Source organism: Rhinatrema bivittatum, unplaced genomic scaffold (assembly GCF_901001135.1).
Source record: "Rhinatrema bivittatum unplaced genomic scaffold, aRhiBiv1.1, whole genome shotgun sequence".
Lineage (NCBI taxonomy): Eukaryota > Metazoa > Chordata > Amphibia > Gymnophiona > Rhinatrematidae > Rhinatrema > Rhinatrema bivittatum.
In genome coordinates this window covers 18,434-33,387 of record NW_021820989.1, presented here as the reverse complement: position 1 = coordinate 33,387, position 14,954 = coordinate 18,434, and the positions used below count along the sequence as shown (strand labels likewise).

At 44.8% G+C, this 14,954-nt stretch overlaps 1 protein-coding gene across 1 annotated transcript; it reads left to right on the top strand.

Moving 5' to 3' along the window:
- The first annotated feature begins 13,087 nt into the window (after positions 1 to 13,087).
- Positions 13,088 to 14,074, top strand: LOC115082351 (olfactory receptor 1019-like). Its single transcript, XM_029586587.1, has one exon. It carries the CDS (start codon positions 13,088 to 13,090, stop codon positions 14,072 to 14,074), a length of 987 nt encoding a protein of 328 aa, XP_029442447.1.
- The last annotated feature ends 880 nt before the right edge of the window (positions 14,075 to 14,954 follow it).

The window sequence follows — 14,954 nt, the reverse complement described above, 5'->3', positions numbered from 1 at the left end:
AAGATAGCGGCTTTCCAGATACTATATCACAAACAGTATTTAGAGCTGAGGCACAGGGAGATAAAGAAAGCCCCTCAGGATCACAGAGAGTCAGTGATAGAGTTGGACATTAGTTCTGAGGCTCAGAGAGATAAAGTATCCTGCCCAATATTTTCATAATTAATCTATACCAAATCTGGATAGATTAAATGACTTGTAATGATCCTCCCATTCTCAAGTTAAACCAGAAACAGTTTTCCCATCTGTCTTTTAATGACTTTTGTTACACCTAGGATTAGGATTTATAAGCAGCAAGGAAATCCCAATGATACAGTGACATCATAAAACTTCAGAGGAGGAGCCCTCTGGAACTTAAAATTGTGCTGTCCCACCCTGCTAAAAAATTGATATATGCTATAAAAGGGAGGGGTTAATGTTTCCGGTGCCCTCTCTAATCTTTGCATTTCTGAATTCACTTTTCTTTCTTGTGCCATGCATCTGCAGATGGAAGACATGTTACCCACAGTAAGGGAGAACCATAGCAGCGCTACAGAGTTCATCATTCTAGGATTCTCTAACCTTCCAGAGTTGAAGATACCTCTCTTCACTATCTTCTTCCTCTTCTACCTGATGGCCCTCATTGGGAACCTGGCCATTCTGTCAGTCATATGTTTTGATTCCTGCTTGCACACCCCTATGTACTTTTTCCTTGGTAACTTGTCTTTCTTGGACATCTGTTATACCTCAGCCACTCTCCTCACTCTCACAGGCAACCATAACATCTCGATCAGTGAGAGCATCACTCAGCTCTCCCTGGTGCTGTCATTCATAAGCGTAGAGTATTTCCTTCTCACTGCATGGCCTATGAACATTTCACAGCCATCTGCAACCTCCTGCATGACTCGCTTGCAATGAGTAGGCCAGTCTGCATCCTACTGGCTGCCTTGTCGTGGATCATTGGGTTTTTGGACATACTACCCCACACAGTTCTGACCTCTTGACCTTCCTTCTGTGCTTCTTGTGAGATTAACCATGTCTTTTGTGAGCTCACCACCCTGCTAAAACTCTCCTGCAGTGACACTACTGAGATTCAGATAGTCATTTTCACTGAAGTGGTGCTCTTGGGGTGCCCTACCTGTGTCTTAACACTAATATCCTATGTCTTCATCATCTCCACCATCCTGAAGATCCATTCCATAAAGGAGAGATGCAAGGCCTGTGCCAGCTGCTCGTCCCACCTCACAGTCATCATTATTTTCTATGGAACTCTGATCTGCATGTATATGAGACCAACCTCAATATATTCAGTGGATCAAGCCTTACTGTATACAGCTTTGAAACCAATGAGAACCCCATCATTTACAGTCTGAGAACCAAAGAAGTAAAAAGGGCCCTCAAAAAGCTGATTTTATAAATAATTTCATGACATATGTTTGCCAGGGGCCCTGGTCTCTTATAATTCCACAGGTGTAAGGGTCACATAGTCTTCTCCCCTACCTTCTCCCCAAACTGCCCATAGCAGTTTTGGAAGGTACAGGAGGAGGAAGTAGTCAATGAGTACACTTGTAGGGAGATAAATCTGTCACAGTGCATTCAAGGAGACAAGAAGAGAGAGAAGAAAAGAGTGAAACTTGGTCAGAGTCGGCCTCAACTGTTGTCAGAATAAAAGGTTTCCATGTATCGATCTTGTTTTTCCTGTTCTCTATACAGCCATCTTGGATCAGTTATCTGGACCCCTTACATGAATTGTACATGGAAACCCCTTCTTGATAGCATCTCACTGTTACTTCTGTTTTTGCATTGTGAGGACTCATGCTCTGGGGATTTTCAAGGCAGGGGAATACATTTCAAAAGTCACTAATTAAGAACTAATGAGCTAAAGAAAGAATGAAAAAAGAAGCTTCAATTATTAGGCCCCACCCAGAAAAAATGAATGAATGAATGAATGAATGACAGTTTATTTTTAAAAAAGGATAAAACAACTCCTTATTATAGGAAGACTTGGTAGTAAGGTTCACACAGTGCTCCTAAGACAATGAAGAGCAAACACAGGAGAGGTAAAAACCCACACACGCACGGACACGTTTCCACATACACTAAACAGCAACTCCCCACCCGAGTTCCAAGGACAACCCAAACACCAAAAGGAGAATCAAGACCCCCACCTACATTTTCACCGCCCTGTTTCAGAGGATTCTCGAGAGCCCTGTCCCCTCTGAGGATCTCAGCACCATTTAAATACACTTCCTCAACCATCTTGCCTTTCAGCATCCCATGGAAAAAAACAGAAGGGTAACTTGTATCCCGCATAGAATTCTACGAGGTGGGAAGTAATCGGGTTTCATAGGTCTGTTTTTAAATTCATCACAGCATAGATACTTAAGTTTTTAGGGCAAGGATCCTTCAACATTCCATACCCACATTTCTGTTCTGTCCTTGTCACTTTGCTAATCTTGTTCATTTAGTTTTCAGCTGTTCCTTTTGCTTGTCCAGTGCCACAACTTCATTATATTATAAAAAATGATCCTATGCTATTTGTTTTGCATTGGGTAGGCAGCATAAAAATGTTAACTGCAAATAAATGTTATTACTGGGGTATCAACACAGTATCTTGGGCTTAAACTGTAGGGATGCTCATCAGAAAGCCGGGGCGGGAAAGGAACTTTGCCTGGTGAAGGGCAGGGGACCCAATCCCATTCAGGGGGAAGGCAGAATAAAATGTCAGTGGACAGGCTGCAGAAAATGCCTCTTTTTTTGGACTGATCTTCTATGCTTGCAAAACATTTGCACTAGTTACACTTTCTCTAATTTAGTTCTATGAACTTAGGGATGGGGTTTGACAAATATTTAAGTGGAGAGCTGGGACGTGATTCCAGCATGGTGCACTCCAGTGCAAAATGTATTCAAGGTTGCCATTAGACATTTTTTTCACAGTAAATTATAGCGATTTATTCATTGATTAACCTGGGGACATTTTTCCACTGCAGTCAAATCTTTGATCTTTCTTGCTGTTCCTCACTACGTCTCTATTCCTTGAATGCTTCTGTGGAAAATTACTAAGAGATTTAGTAAAACATCAATGGACAGGAGGGCACATAGGGATTGAAAAAAATAAGACTGACATATCAGCTGAGCACCCCATGAAACTAAAATATCATAGATGAAAATTAACTAAAGAGTGCAGTTCTTCCCATAATGTAGGGTTGAACTCACTGATGCAGGACAATGCAGAGGCCAATAATATAACTTGGTTCAAAAGGGATTCAGATACATCTACGGAAGACAGATCAGAGACTATTTAACAAAACAGTCAGGGATGTTACCTCTGGTTCAGTACTTCAGTGATGTGCAGGAAGGGATCCTCAAGGGGATCAAGAGAGCCCCTTTTTAAATTACTCTATGAAAACAAATTGTGTCACATGTAGAGTTGAAATCAAGATATGGGCAACATAGTGCTACTCTGAAACATGACTGCTGGAAAGTGGAAGGGCATGACAAGCGATGGCCAACCCTGTACATGCTCTGTTTCTTCTATGCCTCCTGTGCACACCTTGCTGCTGAGGGGATGTGGGGAAAAATGGCAGTTTTTAAGTTCTTGTACAAAACAATTACAGAAATATTTTAAATTTAATAGTTATAATCCCAATAACCATATATATATTCTTATTTTCTACTTCATGGATCTTTATAACACCCCGTGGATAGAGAGCACTATCACTCAATATTTTTACCACTTCAGGGTCATTTTTAATCATTGGTCCAAGAGTATATAATTTTTCTAAGTTTTAACGTGTAGTGAGAAAGTCATGGGAGGGAGAAGTTGAAGTTATAAAGGAGAATAATCCCTAATACCGAGTTTTGATACTGGAGGGTTCCTGACGAAGTGAGAAGCGAAACATGATCATGTCGGACTAGACTGAATTGGACTCTGGATGCTGAATTTTCACAGAAAGGGAAGTGCTTCATATTTTATTCTGAATTTAACGTATGTGGGATTATTTTAAGAAAAGGCTTATAGCTATTATAGAAAAGAAAAAATGAGTAAAACTTAGAAAAATTATGGACTCTTGGACCAATGATTTAAAATGACCCCGAAGTGGTAAAAATATTGAGTGATAGTGCTCTCTATCCGCGGAGTATTATGAAGGTCCGTGAAGTAAAAAATAAGAATATATATATGGCTATTGGGATTCTAACAATTACATTTAAAACATTTCTGTAATCAACATTTTGTACAATAACTTTTGGATTCGTTGACCAAGGGAGAATTATATTCTTACAATATCGGTGTGTAATTTTTAAGTTCTTACCATAGTTTGTAAAATTTCTTATACCGCCATTGCTTTAAAAATATATCATTTTCTTAGGGCACTGTTTTTTGAATTCTTTCAACTTCAGCATTCTGCCTCACTTGTTGTTTGAGGTATAATTTGGCGTCACATACTCTGGACTGATTATATTAACACTTCCTTAGACTGCGTTAAATCACTTTGTTCCTGCAGCTGGGACTGTGCCGTTCCAATGTATGGTACCTTCTTTTTGACAATAAAAGTGTCCTATGCATCATCCTTGTTTATTGTGGCCCGCAAAGCTCTTCTAATGATATCCCTACCAGTGCAGTTCTTGGTATTCACAGCTATTAGTACACCCAATATGTTCAATAGTTTCTGCGTCACTGCTGCTCCACAATCCTCATATTCTATTAGGGATGTGAATCGTGTCCTCGATCGTCTTAACGATCGATTTCGGCTGGGAGGGGGAGGGAATCGTATTGTTGCCGTTTGGGGGGGTAAAATATCGTGAAAAATCGTTAAAAATCGTGAAAAATCGAAAAATCGAAAACCGGCACATTAAAACCCCCTAAAACCCACCCCCGACCCTTTAAATTAAATCCCCCACCCTCCCGAACCCCCCCCAAATAACTTAAATAACCTGCGGGTCCAGCGGCGGTCCGGAACGGCAGCGGTCCGGAACGGGCTCCTGCTCTGAATCTTGTCGTCTTCAGCCGGCGCCATTTTCCAAAATGGCGCCGAAAAATGGCGGCGGCCATAGACGAAAAAGATTGGACGGCAGGAGGTCCTTCCGGACCCCCGCTGGACTTTTGGCAAGTCTCGTGGGGGTCAGGAGGCCCCCCACAAGCTGGCCAAAAGTTCCTGGAGGTCCAGCGGGGGTCAGGGAGCGATTTCCCGCCGCGAATCGTTTTCGTACGGAAAATGGCGCCGGCCATACGCGTATGGCCGGCGCCATTTTCCGTACGGAAAATGGCGCCGGCAGGAGATCGACTGCAGGAGGTCGTTCAGCGAGGCGCCGGAACCCTCGCTGAGCGGGGGTCCAGCGGCTGCCGTTCCGGACCGCCGCTGGACCCGCAGGTTATTTAAGTTATTTGGGGGGGGGGTTCGGGAAGGTGGGGGATTTAATTTAAAGGGTCGGGGGTGGGTTTTAGGGGGTTTTAGTGTGCCGGCTCACGATTCTAACGATTTATAACGATAAATCATTAGAATCTGTATTGTATTGTGTTCCATAACGGTTTAAGACAATATTAAAATTATCGGACGATAATTTTAATCGTCCTAAAACGATTCACATCCCTATATTCTATTCCAGTCCCATAATGTCTGCAGAAGAATTCCTTCTTATGTTTTGAAGAGTCTATAGTTCCAATCTTTTAACTGAACTGGCATGCGATAAAATGTAAACTGTACTCGCTTATGTGCCTTACCTATTGTCATTTTATAGAAACTGCCCCACCATTCTCCCTCTTCCAGCTCACCCACATCTCATGCCCATTCATTTTATCCTCAAACAAATAACACAGTGCCTGATAGGTTTGTTGACCTGCATGCACACGCTTGTTATAATCTTCCAATTGACTTTCTGAACAACTTTGCTTTCCACTTGGGATCCTGTTGGTAGAATCATCTGCCTTCCCAGGACAGCTAGTATACCATCCCTTAACTGTCAAAATCTAACTGGGCAGTATTCAAGCAAAAATCTTTATTTTTTCAAACTGGCCAAAATTCCTCATCCTTAGGGCATCATATATAACACTTTTTACTTGTTCAATTCATTTTGCTTTCTAGTTGTCAAAATATTGTATGGTCCTTAAGTCCTTATAATAACTGTTATTCTGTACAGGAGTCTGCATGGACCACTTGCTTTCACTTGCCTATTAATTTGTCACTCACTTTCTTTATTTTGATCCTATGGTTCATTGCCTTCCTGCACCCTGCTAAAGAGAATTGCCATGTGTGTGCCGAATTTCTTTTCAGGGATGGTGAAAGATATATTCCCTTTTAAAGTCAATACTGCCCAGAGGCTAAGGGACCCCCATGTAGGCGTTCACACTATTTCGAAGAGATGCTTATATATACAGTATCAGTTTAAAATTGTATTTATTGCCTGTGCTTAGAATCATACAGGAACATCAACATGTAATGGCATATTGTTGAGAACTGAGCTCCTTGTGGGTGGTTTAATGCTCACAATGATAACAAAGATCAAAATCTGGTTATATACACAATCAGAGCAATTAACTGCAAATTTTAAATCACTGAAGAATTTCTATCATTTGAATTGATGAAAAGTACAACAAGAGCAGTTGATTTGTATAATGCAGTCTCTAGCTGTCTTCAAACTTTGAAGCTCCCCTGGATAAAAATGGTAAATGTTACCACAGATGGATGAGCAAATTTAACTGGTAAAAAGGTTAGACTTCTCAAAGGAATAGAGGACAAATTAAAAGAAGAGTCCCCACCACAATAACTAATATTTCTACACTGTATTATACATTGGGAGGCACTATGCAGGAATCTCCTGGACATGGAGCATGTTATTCACACAGTAGTGCATGTAATGAACTGCATTAGGTCAAAGAGGCTCATGTATGATCAGTTCATCTCCATTCTTGATGACACAGATGCTGAACACCAGGGTTTGGTTTACCTTAGCAATGTCCACTAGCTAAGCCTAGGAAAAATGCTATTGCACTGCTGGTCTGCTGGTCTCCTGGTCTTGACGGCTGGGACTGGTAGTCCTAGGCGAGAGCTATGGAAACAAGAAGACATACCAATGCCAAGAAGTACACATGAATCATTGCATCTCAATCAGTGTGAGCATCTTATGCCAAATGAAGTGGACAATTGTAGCAGCTTTGCCATTTACAGGTGAGGTGAACTTACTAGCTCTGGCTCCTGTGGTGACATTTACTATTTTTCTCCAGGGGAGCTTCCATCATTGAAGACAGCTGGAGACTGCATTGTACAAATCAACTCCTCTTGTTGTACCTTTCATTGATCCAAATGATAGAAATTCTTCAGTGGTTTCAAATTTGCAGTTAATTCCTCTGTGTAAGTAACACCACCTCGCCCCCCAAACTCATTCTGAGTTGATTGTGCCCCCCTACAGTGCTAGATTTTTAGGGTCTTATTCTCACTATTACAGTTCTCTCTCTCTCTCTCTCTCTCATATAGTGGTTGTGCAATAGAAGATCCCAAGTTGCATTAACTTCTCCTACTTGCATACCTAATTTAAAATTTTCATGCTAACTTGTGTTGTGATAATTATGTAGATTGTTGTCAGGATTAGGACTGGTTCATTATATATTTGCGGACGATGTCCAGATTCTTCTTCTAATTAAAGATTTGCTAAATACTACATTGAAATTGTGGGATATCAATTATATCTATTATAGTTCCATTAATCAACTTCTCACTCAGATGTCACTTTCCCTCAATAGCACGTGACATTAGGGATGTGAATCATTTTTTGATGATTTAAAAAAATTGTCCGATATTTTTTAAATCGTCAAAAATCGGTACAGTGCGCGATACAATAGAAATTTTCACGATTTATCGTGAAAAATCGTTACTCCGGTTAGTGTCCACCATCGTAAAGATGGCCGCCACCATCTTTAAAGATGGCGCCAGCCATCCAGTGCTCCTACCATGTGACAGGGGCCGGCCAATGGCACGGATACCCTGTCACATGGTAAGGGCAAAGGGCCATCGGCGCCATCTTTATGAGTGGCAGTCGACGGCCGGAGAATGGGAGATCGCTCCCGGGACAACCACTAGAGCATCAGGTAATTTAAAAATGTTTTGGGGGGATCGAGAGGGTGGGAGAAGTTAAGGGGTCATCTTTAAAGGGTCAGGTGGGTTTTTTTTTTTTTAATCGGGCCATCGGCGCCAATTTGAGTGGCAGTCAAAATGACGCTGATGGCCCGAGAGCGGGAGATCAGTTCCCACGCCCCCACTAGACCACCAGGTACTCGTAAAATGTTTTTTGGGGGGGGGGTTCTGGGGGGTGGGGGAAGTTAAGGGGTCAATTTTAAAGGGTCGGACCTCACTAAAAAGAAATTAACGATGTGAATCAGAACCGATTCCGATTCATATCTCCAGCGATCAGATTTTTTTCTCCCTCCAGCCGAACCCGATCGTTAAGATGATCGGGCACACAATTCACTTCTCTACTTGATATTAGTTCTAATCCGCCCTCTTTAAGCATCAAACACGAAGTTAGGAGTCTTGGTGCTATATTGGATAGCGAATTTCATCTAAAGGCATTTGTAAAAAATATAATTAAAGATGTTTTTTACAAATTACAGATCTTAAGAAAATTGAAACCTCTGTTGCATTACAATGATTTTTGAACTGTGCTTCAGGCTTTACTATTGACAAAACTGGATTATTGTAATACCCTTTTTTTGGGTCTACCGTTGGTAACTATTCGTCCGTTACAACTTTTGCAAAATGCTGCCGCGTGTTTACTAATTCCAAAACATTTGATCACATCACTCCAGTTTTGATGAACCTTCATTGGTTTCCTATCCATTCTCGAATCAAATACAAAATGTCTGATGCTTATTCATAAAACTATTTATGGCAATAATAACGAATGGCTAAATGCAACTCTTCATATCCATACACCTTCCCGCAATTTGAGGTCCTTAGGTAAAGCACTTCTTTATGTTCCATCTCCTAAGTTAGTTTTTGGGTACTTGCCAGGTTCTTATGACCTGGATTGGCCACTGTTGGAAACAGGATGCTGGGCTTGATGGACCCTTGGTCTGACCCAGTATGGCATTTTCTTATGTTCTTATGTTCTTGGCGCATCTTAATGCAGTCAGAGAGAGGGCCCTTTCCATAGCTGGTCCAAAACTGTGGAATTCTCTCCCACTTGAATTACGTTTAGAAGAGAATATTCAATCTTTTAAGAAACAGCTAAAAACATGGTTGTTTATACAGGCTATTAACATTGCAGTATGATTTCTTTTAACGACTCTCCCTGTGAAATTTAGAACATATAAAGAATGTATATTTTAAACCCTATTTTGCTAGATTGATTTTGAAAGAAATTGATGTATTTTATTATTTTTAAAAATGACTATAGTATAATTGTACATGCTTTTTGTTACGGCTATGGCTGCAGTGCAACCGCCTCACCATCAGGGGTCCCTCTAGTGCTGGCTTTCCTGACAGGCCCAGTCCATCTCCCCTGTCCACTCTATGTTCTGGGCTGTCCCTTATAACCCTGCCTGACAGTTCCCTCGGTGTTTCGGCATCGAGCTCGCCTGGGCTCCCTGCTCTAGCCTTCCTTCCTTGCTGTGCGTTTGGTCCCTGGACCTTGCCTTGCGTGGCCTTCGGGCCTTATTCATTGCCTTGCCTTGCGCGGCCTTCTGGCCTTATTCCTTGCCTTGCCTTGCCTTGCGTGGCCTTCTGGCCTTATTCCTTGCCTTGCCTTGCCTTGCCTTGTGCGGCCTTCTGGCCTTATTCCTTGCCTTGCCTTGCGCGGCCTTCGGGCCTTCTTCCTTGTCTTGCTTTGCCTTGCCTTGCGCGGCCTTGGGCCTTCTACATTGCCCTGCTTACTGTGTGTAGCCTACGGGCCTTCTGTGTGTGTGTGGCCTACGGGCCTTCTGACCTGCCTTGCCCTGCTTACTGTGTGTGGCCTACGGGCCTTCTGTGTGTGTGTGGTCTACGGGCCTTCTGACCTGCCTTGCTCTGCTTACTGTGTGTGGCCTACGGGCCTTCTGTGTGTGTGTGGCCTACGGGCCTTCTGACCTGCCTTGCTCTGCTGCCTGCCCTGACCCAGCCTGAACCCAGGCACCGCTATCTGCCACCTGCCCTGACCCAGCCTGGACCCAGACACTGCTACTTGCCGCCTGCCCTGAGCCAGCCTGGACCCAGACACTGCTACTTGCCACCTGCCCTGACCCAGCCTGGACCCAGACACTGTTTCTAGCCATTCCTGTCCGGCCCTGCTGCCACCCCCAGAGGGGCTCCAACCGGCCCTGCTGCCGTCCTAGGAGGGGTCAGAACTGGTCCTGCTGTCATCCCCGGAGGGGTCCGAACCGGTCCTACTGATAGACTTTCTGACTCAGCCATCTGAGTCTACTGAACCGATCCTGCTGCCGCCCCCGGAGGGGTCCGAACCGGTCCTGCTGCTGTCTCCGGAGGGGTCCAAACCGGTCCTACTGACTGACTTTCTGACTCGGCCATCTGAGCCTGCTGAACCGGTCCTGCTGCCGTCCCCGGAGGGGTCTGAACCGGTCCTGCTGCAGTCCCCGGAGGGGTCCGAACCGGGCCTGCCAACAGACTTTGTTACTCAACCATCTGAGCCTGCTGTACCGGTCCAGCTGCCGACCCTGGAGGGGTCCGTACTGGTCCTGCTGTCGCCGACCCTGGAGTCTGTGCCGGTCCTGATGCCGACCCTGGAGGGGTCCGGACCAGTCCTGCTGTCGTCTCAGGAGGGATTACGGACTATTTCGCTGCCCCAGGTGGGGTTTATGTTCCCCTTGTCACCCCAGGAGGGGTTATGGAAATCCGCACCGCCTCTGCTACCCCAGGAGGTGTCTAACTCTGCCGCCTTGTCCCAGGAGGGGTTATGGACTATGTTGCTGCCCCAGGTTGGGGTTGTGTCTGCCTTATTACTCCAGGAAGGGTTATGGACTGCCTTGCTACCTCGGGAAGGAGTTGAACCTGCCGCATCGCCCCAGGAGGGGTCTGACTTCATTATTGAGTACCCCCTGCTAAGATGGGACCCAGGAGGAGGGGGAGGCCTTGAGGAGGGGGTACTGTTATGGCTATGGCTGCAGTGCAACCGCCTCACCATCAGGGGTCCCTCTAGTGCTGGCTCTCCTGACAGGCCCAGTCCATCTCCCCTGTCCACTCTATGTTCTGGGCTGTCCCTTATAACCCTGCCTGACAGTTCCCTCGGTGCTTCGGCATCGAGCTCGCCTGGGCTCCCTGCTCTAGCCTTCCTTCCTTGCTGTGCGTTTGGTCCCTAGACCTTGCCTTGCGTGGCCTTCGGGCCTTATTCATTGCCTTGCCTTGCGCGGCCTTCTGGCCTTATTCCTTGCCTTGCCTTGCCTTGCCTTGCCTTGCGCGGCCTTCTGGCCTTATTCCTTGCCTTGCCTTGCGCGGCCTTCTGGCCTTATTCCTTGCCTTGCATGGCCTTGGGCCTTCTACATTGCCCTGCTTACTGTGTGTGGCCTACGGGCCTTCTGTGTGTGTGTGGCCTACGGGCCTTCTGACCTGCCTTGCCCTGCTTACTGTGTGTGGCCTACGGGCCTTCTGTGTGTGTGTGGTCTACGGACCTTCTGACCTGCCTTGCCCTGCTTACTGTGTGTGGCCTACGGGCCTTCTGTGTGTGTGTGGCCTACGGGCCTTCTGACCTGCCTTGCTCTGCCGCCTGCCCTGACCCAGCCTGAACCCAGGCACCGCTATCTGCCGCCTGCCCTGACCCAGCCTGGACCCAGACACTGCTACTTGCCGCCTGCCCTGACCCAGCCTGGACCCAGACACTGCTACTTGCCACCTGCCCTGACCCAGCCTGGACCCAGACACTGTTTCTAGCCATTCCTGTCTCTCTCCACCTGGAGCCACCCTTCTGGGTGGTGTTCACGACTCCTGACCGGAGCCCATTCATAACACTTTTATTATTTATAGGGTTATTTTTTTTTATTTCTACTTTTATTTTATTGAATGATTTTAGGACTTGTTAAAGACTGCCCATTGATTTAGTATAAACCGACTTGAAGTGTATACAATATGTTTCGGTATATAAAAATGCCTAAATAAAGTAAATAAATAAATATTGCATGTACTAGACCCATTTAATGCACATTCGGGCCTTAACACTTTTTGATGAATGACCTGGTTAGCCAGAAAAACTTATCCAGCTAACTTTGGAGGCATATCTGTTGTTATAGTGCAGCCACACTATTGAATATAGACAGCTATCTTAATCAGTTAGCCAGCTAACTTTAGGACAGCTCTTTAATGTGACCAGACTTAACTGGCTAAGTCATCCAGCTAAGTCTGAATATTGGAGTTAGCCAGTTAACTTAGCCGGCTAAATGGCTTTTGAATATGGGCTTCAAAAAGGTTGATACTCAGTACCATCTGTCCAGCTAATTTTGAATTTAACCAGATAAACTATGGGATTTGAAAATCACACCATGCTTACTGGCCCTGAGATAGCCAGAACATGTTATCCACTGTTGACTATCCCCACAATGTTACCCAGATAAGTTATCTGGCTAATTTTGCTGGCCAGACATAATCTGAAAATGGATGCCAAAATTCCTAATCCAATGCAGGGTAAGCGTTAAGAATTTACTACTGCTGGACAAAACTTTAAGTGATCCATTGAAAGTCCAACAGCTGGTGTTGGTGGCAACTCTGGGTTTGGAAGTTAGGTCTGCAGGTATCACAGCTCTGGGTGCTGAAGATCACATAGGGAGAATGGTAGCCAGCGCTGGGAATGATAACTTTGGTCTGCAGGTATCACAGCTCTGGGTGCTGAAGATCACATAGGGAGAGTGGTAGCCAGCGCTGGGAATGATAACTTTGGTCTGCAGGTATCACAGCTCTGGGTGCTGAAGATCACATAGGGAGAGTGGTAGCCAGCTTTGGGGATGATAACTTTGGTCTGCAGGTGTCACAGCTCTGGGTGCTGAAGATCACATAGGGAGAGTGGTAGCCAGTGCTGGGAATGATAACTTTAGTCTGTAGGTGTCCCAACTCTGGCTGAAATACAGTATTTACCCTCCATTAGTTAATGTCCCCTAATTCTCCTTGCTATCTCTTTCTCTCATTTCAGTATGTACTAAATGGGAAGAGTAAACCAATCTACTGTGTCAGAGTTCCTGATCCTAGGATTCTCAGATGATGCAGGGCTGCAGTTTCTGCCTTTCTGTGCTCTCCTGATGCTCTATTCCATAACCCTGATGGGGAACCTGCTCATCCTAACAGTTGTAGCTATTGACCCTCAACTCCATAGCCCTATGTACTTCTTCCTCACCAATCTCTCCAGCTTAGATATCTGTTACACTACTGCCACCATCCCCAAAATGCTGACTCTCTTCTTAGCCAAGAGGAAGACGGTATCTGTCCCCGAATGCATGGCACAGCTCTATTTCTTTATGTCCTTTACCAGCACTGAGTTCTTCCTCCTCACTGCCATGGCCTATGACCGCTATGCAGCTATCTGTGACCCCCTGCACTACTCGCTTGTCATGAACAAGGGTGCCTGCATCCTGCTGGCTGCCAGCTCGTGGCTCACTGGATGTCTGGCATCTCTGCCACACATTGTGCTCACCTCCCGACTATCCTTTTGCCACTCAAATGTGATCAATCACATCTTCTGTGACCTCATGCCACTTCTCAAGCTCTCCTGCAGTGACACTTCCCCAGTGGAGATTGCAACTTTCATGGCAGGGGGGTTGCTAGGGGTCACTTCCTTCTTGCTGACCCTGGCCTCTTATGTCTACATCATCACCACCATTCTGAGGATCCATTCCATGGAGAGGAGGCGCAAAGCCTTCTCCACCTGCTCCTCCCACCTCACAGTCGTTGTCTTGTTCTACACAACCAACATGTGCATGTACATGAGGCCAGCATCAATGTATTCCTTGGATCTGTCCAAGGTTTTCTCCCTGTTGTATATTTCTGTGATTCCCATGCTAAACCCCATCATTTACAGTCTGAGGAACCAGGACGTGAAGACGGCCCTGAGAAAAATCACAGGGAGAACATTATTTTTCCTCAGGGGTGGGGGACAAAGCAGGCCAGGTGTTACTGTGACTCTCAACAAGTGATCGAGAGAGAAAGGAAATCAAACTACATTACAGTTGTAGTTTAGGGAACATCCACAAGATGGAAAGGTTGTCCTACAGATTAATTTATCTATAGAGATTTGATATCCCACCTTTTTCCAAGAATACCCTCAAAGCAGATTACAACAAATATAAATCAAACAATAGCATCTGAAACAACGTTACTATTACAATAAAATTTACAATTAAAATAGCACTGGGAATTCAGTGATGTCTAACTTATGGTCCCTACACTTTAGATTAAGTAGTTAGGTCAGGAGATCAAGGATCTCTCTAGGAAAAGGCCTTCCTTAAGCTTTTTCCCTGAAAGTGAGGTGACATCACGCAAGGTGTAAGGGTAATAGTAGCTTCCTGCAATGTTTTGGTGCAGAACAGCTAGAACCATGAAATCTTGACACATGCTGCACTGCAAAGCAGTGTAAAAATGTTGCTCTAAAAGCAAAGCTGGAGAAGAGTTACCATTTTCACTATTCCACATTTCTTAAAACCAAAACTTTACTGATTAAACTGGGGAGTGACTGCTTTCATATCCCTAACCATATCATAGCACTAACCATGACAGCTTGTGTGCATATGAAAATCCCACAATCCTACCATCCTGTTTAGGGACTGTCAGTGAGTTAAGAGATGGCCTGATCTGCGAGTCACATGCATAGGAAAGGCAGCAATAAAAGAAGAAATTGTTCTCTCTCTCTCTCTCTTTCAGCTCACTTGACTTGAAACATTCAATGTGAATTGATCCCATGTAAATATCTCATTTTCACTCCACCAGGTCTCAGTCCCACTCTCCTGCTTCTCTCTGTCTGACAAAGACCCATGCTGTCTGTGCTGTAGTCACGCTTTATGCACTCCTTACACCGCC

What these genes read in the sequence shown, in the direction of transcription:
- LOC115082351 (XM_029586587.1), top strand. Translation starts at nt 13,088, where the DNA reads ATGGGAAGAGTAAACCAATCTACTGTGTCAGAGTTCCTGATCCTAGGA.